This window comes from Macaca fascicularis, chromosome 1, assembly GCF_037993035.2.
Source record: "Macaca fascicularis isolate 582-1 chromosome 1, T2T-MFA8v1.1".
Classification (NCBI taxonomy): domain Eukaryota; kingdom Metazoa; phylum Chordata; class Mammalia; order Primates; family Cercopithecidae; genus Macaca; species Macaca fascicularis.
The window spans coordinates 13,397,858-13,416,637 of NC_088375.1; the positions used below are offsets into that span (position 1 = coordinate 13,397,858).

Below are 18,780 nucleotides of genomic sequence, written 5' to 3' on the forward strand. Positions count from 1 at the left end.
GTTGCAGTGAGCCGAGATCATGCCACTGCACTCCAGCCTGGGCAACAGAGCAAGACTCCGTCTCAAAAAAAAAAAAAGAAAGTAATGAGTGAAAACATGAGGTTTGGTTATAAAATAAATAATGTAAAAAAAACATGAACATATTTAAAGTAGTCAGATATATGAACAGCATTCTTTTCTGACTTATATAGCAATTACCACAGGGTTTGTCCCAGATAGTAAAATATAGTTATGTTAATTTTTAAGATGTATCCTTTTATCAGCCAAGGAATGTAATAGTTGATGTATGAGACAACTTTTTTGTGTGTCCAAAATATGACAGTTTTTCACCTTAAAAATTCTGCTCAATTTGTGTTTAACTCCATTTGACGTGAGGTGACAGAAGAGTCTGAGTCCACCTGTTGAATATGTTGGTTTATTTTCAGTGCTTGAGGATACATTCACAAATACTTGGTCTGGGATGACACCATTTAATTTTAAGTTAACTTGCATGTTATAAATGTATCTTATGTTTAAATAAAGAGGAAAATTTTTTTTAAAAATCTAAAAATGATAATTATTATTCTTAATAGACGGAAAAATCCTTCCTTCCTATGTACTTTTGTAGTGTTGGTTCTACTTTTGTAGTGTTGGTTCTTCTTATATAACATTTCGTATCTTGCATTGTGTATGCAAATGTGTGTACAAATATTTCATGCCCCCTTTTTGACCTATACAGATTTATTTCATGCAGAGCACTTAGCAGAGTACCTTGTGCATAGATGGTTATAAATGTATGTTGAATGAATGTTGAAACTAAACAAAGGAGGAATTCAGTTTTAAGTATGAAAATAATACATTTTCATTAAGATGTCTTATTTTATTCTTGATATATTCCCTGCTTTTACTTATAAAAATTATTTTGGACCAAGAACAATAGTAAAACACACATCGAGTAGGATAATTTGAATCTAAAAAAAAATTAAGGTTTTGGAAAGTTAAAGAGCCTGGGATAAAATAGTTCTTGGCAATTGAGTCCTAAATTTGCTGTGAGCTTCCTGTTAGTCAACACAGAAGAGTAAGTAAGTGAAATTTTTTAAAAAGGAAAAAAAACTGATTAAAAAAAAAGAAAACTAGGATGCAGGTTGATATGAGGAGATAAATTCTAGCTAGTTTTAAACTTTAGTAGAAACTTCTTTCATTATTTCACTATTAAAAGCATGACTTAATTGTAACTGAATACATAACTTATGTATTCAGTTACAAAGACTTAGATGCACTTTTAAAAAAGTTTTTCTTGATTTTGTACTTTGGGAGGGACCTAGTGATGGCAGGATGTGTAGGCCCTGTGGTCCCTACCTCTTCATTTCAGAATGTGGGGATTTGTCTGAGTACACTAGGATTAATACTCTTAAGCAGATTCAACCTTCCAGTGATTGTTTTCTCATCTTCTTTTCTTCTGTTGACCACCTAGCAGGGGAATGTATCTATTTGGTATGTGTTGATCTGTCAGCTTACATTCGGTGGGGCTTTATTTGCAGAAATGCCCCATTAGTTCTAGGAATGCTCCTCCAGAGATTCCGCTTTCCCTTTGCTGGATGACTTGGAAGCATGAGAACTGTTTCAAAGCTCGGGCGTTTTCAGGCCATCCAGATGTGGATTTACCCTAAATCTATATGATGGCAGGCCCACAATTATGAATTCTCAGAGAAAGGCTTTTTTTCTGTTCTCTAGGTTCCAGGCCAAAAGAGACAAGCTTGCGTCCTGGTTATTCCCCTTTATTTTCATTATTTTTATTTTTATTTTTTTAAGACAGAGTCTCACTCTGTCACCCAGGTTGGAGTGCAGTGGCGTGATTTCGGCTCACCAAAACCTCCGTCTCCTGGGTTCAAGTGATTCTCCTGCCTCAGCCTCCTGAGTAGCTGGAACTACAGGTGCCTGTCACCACTCCCGACTAATTTTTGCATTTTTAGTAGAGATGGGATTTCACCATGTTGGCCAAGATGGTCTTGAACTTCTGACCTCAAGTGATCTGTCTGCCTGAGCCTCCCAAAGTGCTGCGATTATAGGCATGAGCCACTGCGCCCGGCCTATTCCCCTTTATTGATGCGCACATTTGTTTGTCTAATCTTTCATTAGGCATCCCTTCCTAGGTTTTAGCTTTCTGAAGCAATCTCAATTCCACACCCCGATTCTAGGGGGCCAGGGCCTCATCTTCTGTCCTCAAGTTGCTGTGAACCTACATCAGTTCATTTCTGAAACTGGGGTATGTGCATACATGCATGTGTATGCAGACATATACAACAGAGCAACCAGAGTATCACTCCCTGCTTAGTGCTGATTTTCCAGTTCCTCTATATTTTCGACCCCTGGGGATGTCATTTCCCTTGTTTTCTTGCAAGCTCAGCTATGTATTTAAAAGGATATTTGCTTAGTAAAAGAAGCCAACCTGAAAAGGCTATCTGCTGTATGATTTGAACTATATGACATTATGGAAAAGGCAAAACTCTATAGGGACAGTAAATAAATTAGTGGTTGCCAGAGGTTGGGGAGAGGAAACGAGGGATGAGTGGGTGGAGTCCCAAGGAGGCAATAGAGCTATTTTGTATGATATCGTGATGGTGGATACATGTCATTATACATTTGTCAAAGCCCATGGAATGTACAACACAAAGAGTGAACCCACCATAAACTGTGTACTTTATGTAAGAAAAATGGTAGCAATATTGGTTCATCAATTGTAATTTATGTCCCATACCAAATGCAAGATTTAATAATAGAGAAACTGTGAGTGCAGGGCCAAGGGAGGGGAGGATACATGGAAATTCTGTATTATCTGCTCAATTTTCTGTAAACCTAAAACTAGTCTAAAAAATAAAGCCTATTAATTTTTTTTAATTTCTAAATTTTATCAAACATTTTGAGGTGTTTGCATTGGGAGAGTTTTCAGGTAATCTTATCTGCTATCTGCCACAAAAAGATTTTCTGTTATGTTTTGATGCTTTTTAAAATCTAAAATTAAAATTAATTATTTATATTTCTGGCAAAACAAATATTTTTGCCTATTTCTTTGTCTTAGAGCCTTCAGGGAGAGTTAGAACCAGCATCATTTTCCTGGACATATGAAGAAATTAAAGAAGTTCACAAGCGTTGGTGGCAATTGAGAGATAATGCTGTAGAAATCTTTCTAACAAATGGCAGAACACTCCTGTTGGCATTTGATAACACCAAGGTAAATTCACCCTCATTAATTGATATATATTGTTTAAGTGCTCATGGGCCAATGTAACTATGCTCATACTGATTACATGAAGGTTTACTGAAATTGAATAAAAATTGCCATATTTCTTAGTCCTGATTAAAGTGAAGCCTTTGTTATATGAGGATTGTCTTTTACCTCCAAAATGAGGTAAATTCTGATTCCCCCAAATGACTGAAAGGAGTAATTTAAACTTGCTCAGTGCTGTAGCGGAGTCCATCTTTGACAAACTCTCTTGACCTCTAATCCTGTCGGCCACCATTTCTCTGCTCTCCTTTATAGAAAACCTGTTGGGGAAAGTTGCATATGCTTGCCGCCTCCAGTTTTCTTTTGAAATGCTTCAGGCAGACTTTCTTCTCACCACTCTCGTCAGGGTCATCGGTAACCTCTATGTTGCTAAACCCCTAATGTCGTAATCTTTCTTTGTCCCCATTTTACTTGACCTATCGGCAGTGTTTGACCCAGCTGATTTTTCTCTCCTTAAATAAAACCTTCCTCCCTGGGCTTCTGGGTTACCATTTTCTCTTAGTTCTTATATCTTACCCCAGCCATTGCTTCTCAGTCTTGGTTGCAGACACCTCCTTGGTGTGTTGCAGGGCTCATTCTTCAGACCTCTTGTCTTCTCATCCAGTCTTACGACTTTAAAATACCATCTGTATTCTAACAATTTACAAATTTATGTCAGTACCCAAACCTCTCCTGAATGCCACACTAATTTAACTCCCGACTGGTGTCTCCATTTAGAAGTCACTAATTTGCATCTCAAGCTTAACCTGTACAAAACTGAACTTCTAATCTTCCCCCCAAAATTTCCTTCCAGTTTTCTCTATCTCAGTAAATGACAACTCCATCTTTCCAGTGCCCGGGCCAAAACTCTTGAGATTATCCAAGACTCTTGTTCTTCTCTCATCCCCTGCATACACTCTATTAATAGGTCCTGTTGGCTCTGTCGTCAGAATACGTCCAGAGTCTGACTGCTTCCACTGCTACCATCCTGGTTTAAGCCACCATCATTTCTTGCCAGAATCATTTACAATAGCCTCCTAACTGGCTTTCTTGCATCCATACTGTTTCTGAAATCCAATAAAAATTGCCATATTTCTTAGTTCTAATTAAAGTAAAGCCTTGGTTATATGATTATTTTTGACCTCCAAAATTGTGTTAAATTTCGATTCCCCAAAATGACCGAAATGAAGTAGTTTACACTTGCTCAGGGCCAGGCACAGTGGCTCATGCCTGTAATTCCAGCATTTTGTTTTGGGAGGCCGAGGCAGTCAGATCATGAGGTCAGGAGTTCAAGACCAGCCTGGGCAACATGGTGAAACCCCCATCTCTACTAAAAATACAAAAATTAGCGGGGCATGGTGGCACATGCCTGTAGTCCCAGCTACTTGGGAGGCCGGGGCAGGAGAATCACTTGAACCTGGGAGGCGGAGGTTGCAGTGAGCCAAAATCATGCCATTACACTCCAGCCTGGGCAACAGAGTGAGACTCCATCACAAAAAAACAAAACAAAACAAAACAAACAAACAAAAACAAAAAAGAAAAACCTTGCTCATTGCTGTAGTGACTTTCAGCTACAATGACTTTGACAAACCCTTTCTTGACCTCCAGTCCCTTCACTACCATTTCTCTGCTCTCCTTTATAGAAAGCCCCTTAGCCCCCCTTCAGATTGTTCTCAACGCAGCAGCTAAAGTATGTTGGACCATATATTTTCTCTGCTCAGAGTCCATCAGTCACTTTCATGTCACATTCACTTGAAGGCATCGTCCTTCCAATAACCTGATAAAGCCCTGGATAATCTCATACCTTGTTACCTCTCTGACATCATTGTCTACCATTCTCTCCCTCACTGTTTCCTCCATCCATGCCTTGAATGTCAGGCACACCAGTGCCTTGGGGACTTTGCATTCACTGTTGCCTGGAATGTTTTTCTCCTTAGAAATCCAAATGATTTGCTTTGTCACTTTTTCAAGTTTCCTGATCAAATATCTTCCTATCAGAGAGACCCTCCCTGACTCTATAAAATAACCACCCCTCCCTCTCCACCAAGCATCCCTTACCTCCTTTACTTTGGTCTGTTTTTCTCCATAGAATGTATTAGCATCCAGCATTTTCTGCCTCTCCCCAGTAGAATGCCAAGTCTTTGCTTTGTTAAGTTCCAGTTCTTCAGAATTTTGAACACTACTGGTATGTAGGTATTCAGTTCATATTTGTTGAATAAATGAATGCCTCCTTTTCCTTCCAGGGCTTGGCTTATAGTCTGTCATAAATTCCCTTCTGTGGACCTTAGCATCAACAATTGGCAACCTTCAGATTTAGGCTACAGGTTTAGGATGGTCTACTTTCTGTGGTTTTGCCTGTTCCATAACTACCAGTACATTTCCTCATTAAGTTCACACTCTCATTATCCATATCTGTGGCTCTTCTTCCTATGTTTGAAGCATATGCCTGCTTAGAATGGGTATTTCATATCTGTTTTTAGCAAAGTTGTCTTGTCTGTTTTTTTCATTTATTAGCAATCATTATTTAATTGCTTTAAAAGAACCAATACCCTTCTTCTGTGACAAAACTATTGTGAATCTCTAAAAAAGAGTTTATGTTTTCAATCAGTAGTGAAAATCAAATATCCTATTTACATAGGCTACTTTATTTAATTCTTATGAGAGAAATATTATCACTCCCATATTATAGACATGGTAACTGTAGCACTGAAGGTTAGCAGGTAAATAGACCAGATCTGTCCAATTCAGAAGACCATGCTGTTTCTACTATACCATATTGCATTTATTTAGAATGAGACTCTTCTTTTTTCCTTATTTTTTTTTTTTAGTGTCTTAAGTGACTTTTCTATACAAACTTTTTCTTAGAAGTTTTTTATTAACATATTTCTCCAGCAGCAAAGCATAGTGGTGAAGAGCCCAGCCTTTGGAGGATGACCTGGACTTGAATCTCAGTTTTCTACCCATTAATGTTACTGAGAAAAAAATAATTTCTTGAAGGACATGAGATTTGTAACATGTCTATAATGTCATGGATTCTTTGCAGAAAAGTGCCTATAAGACTAAAAATAATATCTGGGGTTTTTTTTCTACTTCCCTTTTAGGTTCGTGATGATGTATACCACAATATACTCACAAATAACCTCCCTAATCTTCTGGAATATGGTAACATCACTGCTCTGACAAATTTATGGTATACTGGACAAATTACTAATTTTGAATATTTGACTCACTTAAACAAACATGCTGGCCGATCCTTCAATGATCTCATGCAGTATCCTGTGTTCCCATTTATACTTGCTGACTATATTAGTGAGACACTTGACCTCAATGATCCGTTGATATACAGGTAAGTTAAAAGAACCTTTAGGGTTCATCTATTCATATGTTGTATTTCTTTATTAAAGTTTTTATTAGGAAAAATTTCAAACATGCATAGAATAGAAGAATTATATAAGAACCCAAATACCTATCACCCCAGTTCAACAGTTGTGAATTATGAAGATTTTTGCCAAACTTACATTATCTTTTTTTCTTATTTAAGGCAAATCACAGACATCTTGTTATGTCACTTCTTTGTTCTGCAGTATGCATCTTTTTAAAAAATAGAACACCTTAACCACAGTGCTATTATCACATGTAAGAAAATTGACAGTAATTCCATGATATCATCTAATATCTAGTCCATTTCCAAATGTCCCCTGATTCTCTCAAAGATAGTTTTTTATAGTTGGTTTTCTTGAATCAGGTCCATTATCATGTTTGGTTGCTATATGTCTGAACATATACCTAGAATCGCCTTTTTTTTTTTTTTTTTTTGAGACAGTGTCTTGCTCTGTCACCAGGCTAGAGTGCAGTGGCACGATCTTGGCTCACTGCAACCTCTGCCTCCTGGGTTCAAGCGATTCTCCTGCCTCAGCCTGCCACATAGCTGGGACTACAGGCGCGTGCCACCACGCCCAGCTAATTTTTGTATTTTTAGTAGAGACAGGGTTTCACCATGTTGGCCACGCTGCTCTCAAACTCCTGATCTCAGGTGATCCACCCATCTCAGCCTCCCAAAGTGCTGGGATTACAGGTGTGAGCCATCACGCCTGGCCAATTTCTGAGTCTTTTTGACAAGACCATATTAGTTTCCTTGCTTTCTGACACAACAAAACATCCAAGGCTCACCTTGTCTGTTTTCTTCTAATAAATTTAGAAGAAATGAGAGAATGGGAAATCAACATTTTGCAACCTCTAGTGAAATAAGTGATTCAAGCAATAATCATCAATGGATTAAACCATTAGGTACAAATTCAATGGGAGCCTGAGCCCGCAGATCAAACTGAGCATCATTAGAGTGGAATATCATAGGCTTCCTGATACGATACAATATAAAGCTCACTCCTCTCAACCATGCAGAATGATAAAAAAAAAAAAAGGAAAATATATATAAAGCTCACATCAGCACCTATAAAGGATTCTTGACAAATAAAGAGTTGAACCTGAACCTAAGCAAGACTTTTCCAGTCTCTAGGAAATACAGGGGTTATGGGAACAAACTAAATGATGTCACGGGAAGCAATCAGAAAATACAGAATGTGAAGCCTCCAGCAGAATAAATGACCTGGTTTTTCCAACAAGTCAGTGTCAAGAGAAAATAAAGAGAAAAAATACACGTAAAAAATAATGGCTGGCTGGGCGCAGTGGCTCACGCCTGTCATCTCAGCACTTTGGGAGGTCGAGGCAGGTGGATCACAAGGTCAAGAGATCGAGACCATCCTACTCTACTACTAAAAATACAAAAATTAGCCAGGCATGATGGTGCATGCCTGTAGTCCTAGCTACTTGGGAGGCTGAGGCAAGAGAATGGCTTGAACCCGGGAGGCAGAGGTTGCAGTGAGGTGAGATCGCGCCACTTCACTCCGGCCTGGGCAGCAGAGTGAGAGACTCTGTCTCAGAAAAAAAAAAAAAAAAAAAAAGTAGGCAGCCATCTTAAGTGATTTTGCTCTATTTTTAGATGTTAATTTGAATCTATTCTATAAAACTGTTTTTACTTTTTAACAAAGTTTTTATGATTAGAAAAATCTCAAAGACAAAATTAGTGCACTTAATACCACTAATTTCAACATTCCTAGAAAATAGTAATTTATATTTAAAAAAAAAAAAAAAAAAAGATGTATCAACATGTGGTTAAGCAGACCTGGTTTGACTCACTGAAATTTAGGTAAATCTTGCTGTCGGTCTAGTTATGGTGCTGCAGGTTGAAATCCAGGTGGTCCATGCCTGTGCCAGACCAGATGGTTCCTCAGGCAAAAAGCCCTGCCCTTCTTCATCAGAGCTTTTTCTTTTGCACCTTCAAGTGCCACGCAGGGACACAGATTCTGATTCTGACACAGAATCTGACACATGATTCTGTAGCTTGTAAAAGTGAGGATTCATTCCTGGAGGGATGAGAATTCATTCTCCTGCTTCAAGGAATGGTGTCGTGTGGTTCACATTCTCTGAACACCAGCACTGACACCTTTGTACGCGTGCATACATACTCTGCACTATGCACAGTGTATCACTCACCATCTACTAACTAGGTAGCAAAATATTTATTTCAGTTCTCACTCTCCAAATCTCAGCTTGGTCATTTTGAGCACGTGTTGTTTCTTCAGTTTTTACTAACTAGGCTAGTAATTACACAGCATCTTCCTCTGTTCCTAAGTTCTGTCGAAACTGTCCTTCACTCTACACTGCCTAACTGGATGTAGAGTCTGGAAAATGGAACACTAACTTTCAGGGCTTGGTCTAGGAATCTGCTCCCACGAGCAGCATCAGTTACGATTCTAGAGGAAGCTGCAGAAGGGAAAGAAGGATAGTAGTAGCCATTCTTATTTAGGCTACTTGTAAGTCAAGAATTCCTAATACTGACCTGGCTCTGTGGGGAAAATTCTACCTTAATTTCTGAAATCATAATTTTGAATGGTGACTGTTAGTTGCAAAACAACATGTTTAAGCAGAGAAATAAAGGCGGAGCATTTTGTTGACCACTTACCAACTTTCAAGATGCAGACATCTAGGGAGCTTAATCTTGACAGTATCAAAATATTTAATTTTTAAAATTATCCTTTTCTCGTAGAAATCTCTCTAAACCTATAGCTGTTCAGTATAAAGAAAAAGAAGATCGTTATGTGGACACATACAAGGTAGCTTTTGTTTTTACTCATACTTTATTAAATGAAAAATTGTGTTTTGTTTTACAGACTTGTGTTTTACCTAATTTTAAATTTATACTACTGATTTTTTACTTTCTTGTACTAGGATTGACGGACAGCTAGAAATCATTATGTGAAATGAAATATCATCTTCTATCCTGATTTTCTGAGAACACTTCGCCCAGAAAAAGGATACATTTATTTTGGCACAAATTGAAAACCAATAACTTATTGTTTATTCAAGTATACAGTAGTCACATTCCTTATAAAAATCACAAAGATTTCCAGGGACCTGCTATTCATATCCCCTAGTGTTATTTATATAATAGTGTTAACATTTTTATAATGTACCATAACCATTAGTCATATTCAGGAAATTATTCATTGGTTTATTAAACAAAAATTTATTAGATTTTAACATTTTAAAAAGAAAATGAATTACCTTTTTCTGTGAAGTTAACATTAATGAAATTCTATTGGAAATTCAAAAAAATGCAATAGCTACACATTACATTCTTCACAGGAGTATCAAGACAGGAGCAACTGAAACACTTTTCTCATATTCATCACATTATTTTATGCCACAGTTCCTGAAACGTCCCTCTAAGCATCTTACGACTGTCACTACTTGATTCTTCAGCAGTTGAAAATGCGTCATTGCTGTGGGAATCAAGAAGTAACTCTTAATTCACTATACCTGACTTTGTTATCAGAATCAGACAGAAGCTATGGGAGACAAGAATAGTGACAGATATTAAATGTTTGGTTGAACTTCCTACTTTATGATGGGAAGACAGGAGTAGTGAAAAATCACCATATTCTTTTTTTTTTTTTTTTTAATCTCTGGTAACTGCACTGTAAAACAGACTTAAAATGTTATATTATTACCAATAATGTGACATAGTTTTTACATTTCTATTGCATTTCTACTTCTAGAGAAGCAGTTCTCTAAACAACATAGCATTACATCTTGAAACTCTTTTGAAATGAAGACATCTCTAGTGACAGAAGCACCTCTCATTTGTTGGGTGCTTGATCAGCTTAGACATTATGAGCCATTAATTAGGAGGTGGAGTGCTCAAAGTTGGGTAGGTTTCCTATGAGGGGATGAAGGAGTGAGTGTGGAGATGGGAAATGCTTCCGAGTGTTTAGGTCTTAGTGAGGCACCAAGGAGAAGACTCCCAGACACTCAAGGAGGCTGAAGTCTCCGGGGCAAGAGTGGGAGGGCCAGCCGTGGAGAATGGCCTCAAAGGGGTAGTAGAGAAGGAGAGAATAAAAACCATCCAGCACTTTTCTAGTGTTGCCTGGAGCCCACAATCACGAATTCTCTGTATTCACTGTTTCTTTCAGTACTTGGAGGAAGAGTACCGCAAAGGAGCCAGGGAAGATGACCCCATGCCTCCCGTGCAGCCCTATCACTATGGCTCCCACTATTCCAACAGCGGGACTGTGCTTCACTTCCTGGTCAGGATGCCTCCTTTCACTAAAATGTTTTTAGCCTATCAAGGTAAGAATTTTTTTAATAACTGCGTAGAAATCATGTTGAGTCATCAGGAAGAAAAAAACCAAAAAACAAAAAACAAAAAACTTAGGACTGACTTTCTAAGAACTATTGAGACTAATCAAACTACAGGAAAAAGAATGCTATTTATTCCTTCCCCAAAATTCTCCTCAAAAAAGCTGTAGTAAGACAGATCATCTTGCTAATGCCTCAAATTTTAGCTTCAAATTAAATGTCTAAGTTTATAAAAATGCAATTCACTTTTAAAAAATTAAGATATAATTCACAAACCATGAAATTCACCCTTTTAAAGTTTATGCAGTTCACTTTTTAAAGACATTCTACCTAATACTTATTTCAGATCCAGTAAGTTACCTTTGGAGCCTATGTACATTATTGTAGTTTATTATAAAGGCAAGTACATTATTGAGGTTTATTCTAACTAACTAGTTAATAAAAGAGGCACACCGGCAACTTCACTGTGGTAGCTTTCTAGTTAATAATCTTCTACCTCAGCATTTTAAGTGACAGCCTGGAGGCCTGAACATGACTTAGATAAGAGTGAATTTATATTTTTATGCAAGTTGGGACACACTCACCTGTAGTTTCTAACGAGAACTGTGATATTAGTTCTATAGCTCTTTCTCGTGGAATCCAGAATACTTTGAGGAATCATTATCCATTCTTTTACTCAACCATTCTTGAACTACTTCATGCCTTTTACTCATGTACAACCTATTGGAGGAATGAATTTGTATTCACTCTTATTGGTCTACAGAAGGGGCTTTCCTATGTTTGTCTCTCTGTAAGTAAACAGAACAAATGTTCTATATGACAGCTGTTCAAATATTTGAAAATTGTTGGCCTGTCCCCTTTCTCTCTCTGTCTTGTTTTTCCCCTGGCTAATTATCCTTGGTTAATTTGACAGCAGATTGAGGGCCTCATGGATGCATGGTCCTATCCCAGCTGCTGCAAGGAATACCAAAAAATAAATAGGACAGTTTTGTACTAAATAAAGTGTTTTTAAAACCAGTGTTTAAGCCATCCTTGTTTGCTGTGGTTTCCAAGCCTGTCACTATTCTGAAGATCTTTCTGGACATGTTCTGATTTGTGAATGCTCTTGACGAAAAGAAAAAGGCAGTCAAAATAAAAAAGAATAATTCAGATGTGCTTGCGCCCCTACAGTGTTTAACAGAACTGTTACCTCCCTCCATCCAAGACTACATTTCATTTAATGTAGCCCAAGAATCCATTAATATAAAACTACCAATCAACTAAAATTTATCAATATTTTTATTCATGTTACTATTATGGATGTATTCATATATAATATGTTTTCTTCATTATGTATTTATGAATATATTTTGTTTAAAACCTAGGACTACCTCAGTCTCCATTCACTTTCATCTTATTAGTTTCAAGTGATATCTCTCGGCTTTTGAATTTATTTCTTTGCTTTGGTTTAGTACAGGGATTCTCCACCTTGGCACTTTAGTCATTTCGAGCTGCATAATTTGTTTGTCATGGGAGCTGCTCTGTGCTTGCAGGACATTTAGCAGTACCCCTGGTATCTCCCTGCTAGTGCCAGTGGTACCACCACTGCCCACACCCCATCTCCCCAGTTGTGAGAATCAGAAATGTTGTCAGACATTGCCAAATAAACCCTGGAGGGCAAAAGTGCTACTGGTTGAGAACCACAGGTTTAATATATGCATATTCTAGGTAATAGGAATTTGTAGTAGTACTGTTTAATAAAATGTAGGAAAATACAGAGAATCTTAAAATCTGAACAGAACCTACCCAATGTGCTTCTCTTGTTCCATATTTCTTTAGTCTTAACTCTAGATACTTTGACCTCACCATAGCATTACAAAATTACCTTAATTTTTCTGTTTAGTTTTTTTGTTTGTTTTTGAGAATTACCTTAATTTTTCTGAATTCCATTTTGATTGATAACTTTTTCTACAGAGTTAGTAGGTATTTCTTTAAATGGCCTTCCTTACTTTCTGAGAAAAAGTAAATGTTCCTAAACCTTATTTCTTCCCAGATTTTATTTAGTGGCCAGCCAATGCCAACTGACTCAACAGAATAGATGAGAAAGTAATACAAGTGACAGAAGATGTTGCTCAGCAGAGCAACTAAGAAACCCGATGCTGCGATGTGTTTGTGGCAGTCTCCAAATGAAAAGATGTGTTCAAATTTCAGCACGTTCACAGACGTTTTAGATGATGCAATATGGTTCCTAAGAAACATGTAAACTGCTACTGTTTTCAGGGGCCAGCTTTTGGATATCATTTAATATTCTAGGCCTTTCTCTATGGCTAGAAAGTCTGATCATTGTTGGCAGAAAAGAGAGTCCAAACTTAATTCTTGATTATTAATAGTCTACCCTGGGAAAAAAAAATGAACAAAAGAGTGACTATGCTTAGTTTTATTTTCATTCATAGGAAAGTTTACTCAATTCTTTAGCTCAGAGTTAGAACATCCAAAAAACAATGCACCGTAACATACGCCAACCCCCGCCCCCTACTAGGAAAAAAAATAAAGAAAACAAAGAAAGGAGAAAAAGTAGTCTTAACAATTCAAAGTGAAGGAATCATTTTTCTCCCTGATGGGGAAAAAAACTGTTTACCTACTTGAACTTCAATTTTCCTTCTTCATTATTCATTCATTCAATAAACCAACCATTATTGAGTACCCATTATGTGCAAGGTGTGGATGATATCCCAGGGCCCTGTTTTTGTGGAACTTTCATTCTACTTTGATAGATAGATGATAGTTCAACAAATAAATGGTATAAACTAATCTAATTATATGTATTACAAAAGCATAGAACAGATGAAAAATATAATATCTCAAGTTTATAGAAATATTTATTTTCAAGAACATGAATAACTTCTTTTAAACTATGGGCAAACAAACTGAGCATTATTTTAATCTTTTTGAAGTAGCAAAAGTAAATTAATTATGGTAGGCCTCAAATAGAATTAGGTCTTTGTGTCTTAATTTTATTATTTGTATTTTTTCATAGATCAAAGTTTTGACATTCCAGACAGAACTTTTCATTCTACGAATACAACTTGGCGACTCTCATCTTTTGAATCTATGACTGACGTGAAAGAACTTATTCCAGAGTTCTTCTATCTTCCAGAGTTCCTAGTTAACCGTGAAGGTATAGCAATAAATTATTTCTTATTTATATTTCTGAGGGCTTGTGGTTATTTTGTAATTTTCCAAAAATGAAAATAGCTTTTTTAAGTCCTAAAAATTTGAGTCCCCAAATAAGAGAAAATGTTTTTTATTAAGTATATAATTCTATTTTCAAATAAGCTTGAGAATTTTAAGTATTTTATAGGATTAAGTATGTTTGGAAAACTGTAACTTTTAACTAATAAAATTATTTGTAAATATGTATTTTTATTTTATTATAGAAATTACTTTATTCTTTTTTCTGAATACAAAAGTTATAATGTGCTAATTACTTTAAGAGTTATGACTTTATTGAAAGCAAAATGTAAATTAACTGAAATCTCAATTATTTTATGAGGAATGACCAAAATAAAAATAAAATACTCTGCCCAGAATTATCTAATAGCCAAAAGGAATACTGAAGTATAAAATTAAATTTTCTATGATGCCAACCAACAGTCTTGGCTGCCAACCTTAGCTATTCTTAAATAGAAGAGCAGCTAACCCTTTAAGGGATGTCTTTGGGTCGTTTCTTACATTACTTAATTCTATAATTTTATGTGATCCTTAAGAGCACATGAAACTGAGCTTTAAGAAGTTGGTGTTGGGCAAATTATGTTAGAATTTTGTTGTATAGTATCTGTGTCTCTGAAGTTGTTTGATTGATTATTGAATCATCAGTAGATTCATGCCACCCTGGCGCTTGTTTCACAGTGTTGCTCAAGTGAGAAATGCCTCAGTCAAACATCAGCACCTGCAATTTGGGGTGCCTGCCTTGAAGCTTTTCATTTAGGACTCCTGTTTAAATCTACTCCTTGTTTTTTCTGTCCATGGTCTCCTATATGTATGTTTTAGCTATCTATGGCTGTATAACAAATAATCTCAACACTTAGTGGCTTGAAACAATAATAAATTTATTATCAATCATGGATAATAAAATTATTTTTTATTGGTCAGAAATAAAAAAAAAGGTCAGAAATTCAGAAACAGCTCAGCCAGGTGGTTTTAGCTCAGGGTCTCTCATGCTGTTGCCTTCAGATTTCTGGAGGTGGAACAGGCAGAGGATGAAGCCTTAGGTAGCTGGAGCACATCACCCTCTCTTCATGCAGTGTTAGTGCTTTTTCATGTGGTCTCTTTGTGTGGGCTAGTTTTGGGCTTCCCCACAGCACGGCAGCCCTGAATGTCCTACTTGGCAACTCAGGGTTCCAAAGACAAGTGTTCCAAGAGGGAGACGAACAGAGGCTGCATGGCCTTTTCCAGCCTGTTCTTAGCAGCCACGCAGCATCACTTCCACTGTATTCTTCCTATTCGTTGAGGCAGTCACAAGTGCCTTCCCAGATTCAAAAGAAAGGAAGATAGACTTTGCCTTGTGATGGAGAGTAGCAAGATTCTGGAAGGGCATGCAAGACAGGAAATGCTGTTATAGCCATTTTTGGAAAATACAATTTTCTACAGCGTATATCACATCATTTCCTATCAGTGTTCCTCTGGGACTCTCATACGTCAGTTGTCTGCTTTGGATCAGGAGTGTCTGCCTCTGTGATGTTCCCCCAGAACACCTGAAAGTTGGGAAAGCTTGAGTTTATACAAATACCCTGTTATGCACCCCATTCCCAGCCCATTCCCAGGTGCCTCATTCACTGTTAAATAAGTTCCTGCTGCTGCCTCTCCTGAAGCCACACACATAGAGTTCTGCAGGTGCTCAGCCAGTCCATCCTAAATCAACCGTGCAGCTCCTCCGTACGATGACTGCTGAGCTTTCTGAGATGCTCCCATCCCCATCCCATGTGAACTTATATACGCCCTTGATTTATATTCCATATCATATCATTTCAAAATACTTCCCAAGTATTTTGGTGAAGAGCCTTCTGTTTTTCCAAGATCAAAACTTAATTTTATATGAAGCTTAATCAGCTTTTAAAAGGTCCTTTTAAATTGGTATTATGTTGTGGTGTTCAGCAAACTAGAAAATGTAGCACAAAAAGCCATTTCTGTTTAAAGGTAACATTTCCTTTAGGATAATTTTTTTAAATAAGCACTTCTGAGATTTTTGTTTATACTAGCAGACTGATGAGACAATTAGATATTAGCTCATTTACGTCACAGAAGAACCCTCTTATTTCCTGTGTTGGGATAATTTTGTTATCTACAGGAATGCTTAGTAGAAAGGAAGTCAGAACAGACCTATAGACTTATAAAATTAATAGACTGTGGCAATTCATTCTAAGAATGTATATACTTTGTATTAGTTGAGTTTTTAAACTATAGAATACTAATATATTTAGTAAATATTTACTAAATATAATCTTAAATTTATTAAAATGTTAATGCCAGTAGTTCAGAAATGCTTCTACAAAGCCTTAGTTTGATTCTAATCAGGTTTACAATTGAATAGATATTTAAGTACTTAATGCCCTTGAAGAAGCGAATAGTGAGAATATTGGAATTAGTAGGCAATGGTTTTCTCCTTTTCTTCAATATGTTATAAAGTGGTAGAAAGATAAAGTTGAAAGATCTCAAATTTAATTATGATAGCATTAGCTGACATAACCCTATTAGTAGGTAAATAAGTAGATGAGCCGTGGTGTTTCTTATTTAAAATGTAAATCTTCCTTCCTATTCCCTTTTTCGGTTGTAGCACACAAACAGCCATTTTTGTGAACTCTTAAGAACTGCTCTGTGACTGAATGAAACCTGCTTTGGGGAAGTTGAATATTAATATTAATCTTCTCTTTTAGGTTTTGATTTTGGTGTGCGTCAGAATGGTGAACGGGTTAATCACGTCAACCTTCCGCCTTGGGCACGTAATGATCCTCGTCTTTTTATCCTCATCCATCGGCAGGCTCTAGAGTCTGACTACGTGTCCCAGAACATCTGTCAGTGGATTGACTTGGTGTTTGGTTATAAGCAAAAGGGGAAGGCTTCTGTTCAAGCAATCAATGTTTTTCATCCTGCTGTAAGTGACTCTTTTAAAATAATCTGTATTTATATAAGATAGAACCTGAATATTTTAAGGTTAGTTGTTCGACTGTTCCTTTAAAACACCCAAGTTACCAAAGAGAATTGGTAGTAGCATTAAACCATCACCTAAGATTTTTCAGGTTTTATATTTCCTCTCATTAAAAACAAGATACTATCTTTTTCAGAGGTTCCCCAAAACCATCCCCAGGTTTGATGATTCACTAGGTGGATTTGAGGATTCAGCATATAGTCATCCTTCTAGTTCAGGTTTATTACAGTAAATGATACAAAGTAGAATCAGCGTGGGGCAAAGTCTGGGAGAAATCAGGCACAGACATCCAAGAATCTACCCCTGGTAAAGCACAAAGAGCATACTCAACCTCCTCCAGCAACGAGTCATAATGACACATGTGATATGTTGTCTGCCAGGGAATCTCATTAGAGACTCAGTGTACAAGATTTTTATTGAGGTTGGCAATGTAGGCACCCTCTGCCTCGCACATACTGAAATTCCAGCCTTTCAGAAGGAAAGCAGTTGTTCTGTATAAACCGTGTTGTTTGTACAGTTTAGGCACAGTAAGTCACTCTTACCAATTAGGGAATGGTAGGACCTCTCCTGAAATTCGAGTTCCGGACAACAGCCAAGGGCCAACTTTGCAAGCAGGCCTTTCCAAAGATAGCAGTCAATCTTGCTATGTTAACTCTTTTCTGCACACTACCCGACATACATGTTCTACTTTAAAATGGCACCATGTTTTCTTATTACAGAAAAAGTACTTGTGCTTTGTTAGAAAAATGTGTAAAATACAGACTAGCAACAGGGAGAAATTTTAAAGTCCACTTTAATATCACCATCCAGAGATAAATAGTAAAAGCACCTTTAGACTTCTTTCTATAGATGTGTATCATTCCATTTATATAATAATAATATTAGTGCTATTTGGTAACCTTTTCTTCTCCCTAAATAAGATAATCTTAAATTTATTCAAGTCATTAGGTATCATTCTACATTATTTTTAATGGCTTCTTAGTATAGGTAGAGTGTTCTTAATCCAAAAATCCAGAATTCAAAATGCTTCAAAATCAGAAACTTTTCGAGTGCCAACATGATAATCAAAGGAAATGCTCATTGGACCATATCAGATTTCCGATTTTTGGATTAAGAATACTGAACTGCTAAGTAAATAATGCTAATATTCCAAAATCCTCCCCCCCAAAAACCCTGAAATCCAAAACAATTCTGGTTCCAAATGTTTGTATAAGGGATACTCAACATATATTCTCAAGTATAGCTATAGAATAATTTATTTAGCAGTCTTCTATTGTTGGATATTTAGTTAGGATTTGTTTGCTATTAAAATTAATATTTCTATGGTTATTTTTAGGTACATCTTTACCTCCTTAAGATAAATTCCTAGAAGTAGAATTGTTACATTTTTATTTTTTATTTATTTATTTATTTTTGAGATGGAGTCTTGCTCTGTCACCCAGGCTAGAGTGCGGTGGTGTGATCTCAGCTCACTGCAACCTCTGCCTCTCAGGTTCAAGCAATTCTCCTGCCTCAGCCTCCCAAGTGGTTGGGATTACAGGCGCCCACCACCACGCCTGGCTAATTTTTGTATTTTTAGTGAGACAGGGTTTCACCATCTTGGCCAGGCTGACCTCGTGATTCACCACCTCGGCCTCTCAAAGTGCTGAGATTA

At 36.9% G+C, this 18,780-nt stretch overlaps 1 protein-coding gene across 1 annotated transcript in view; it reads left to right on the plus strand.

Moving 5' to 3' along the window:
• Positions 1 to 18,780, plus strand: part of LYST (lysosomal trafficking regulator) — a 217,038-nt gene that overhangs the window by 157,392 nt on the left and 40,866 nt on the right. Inside the window, exons 39-44 of the mRNA XM_045391489.3 lie at positions 3,059 to 3,211; positions 6,346 to 6,590; positions 9,351 to 9,417; positions 10,777 to 10,933; positions 13,959 to 14,099; positions 16,855 to 17,072. Coding sequence (XP_045247424.2) covers positions 3,059 to 3,211; positions 6,346 to 6,590; positions 9,351 to 9,417; positions 10,777 to 10,933; positions 13,959 to 14,099; positions 16,855 to 17,072 — 981 coding nt within the window. The remainder of the gene's footprint in view (positions 1 to 3,058; positions 3,212 to 6,345; positions 6,591 to 9,350; positions 9,418 to 10,776; positions 10,934 to 13,958; positions 14,100 to 16,854; positions 17,073 to 18,780) is intronic.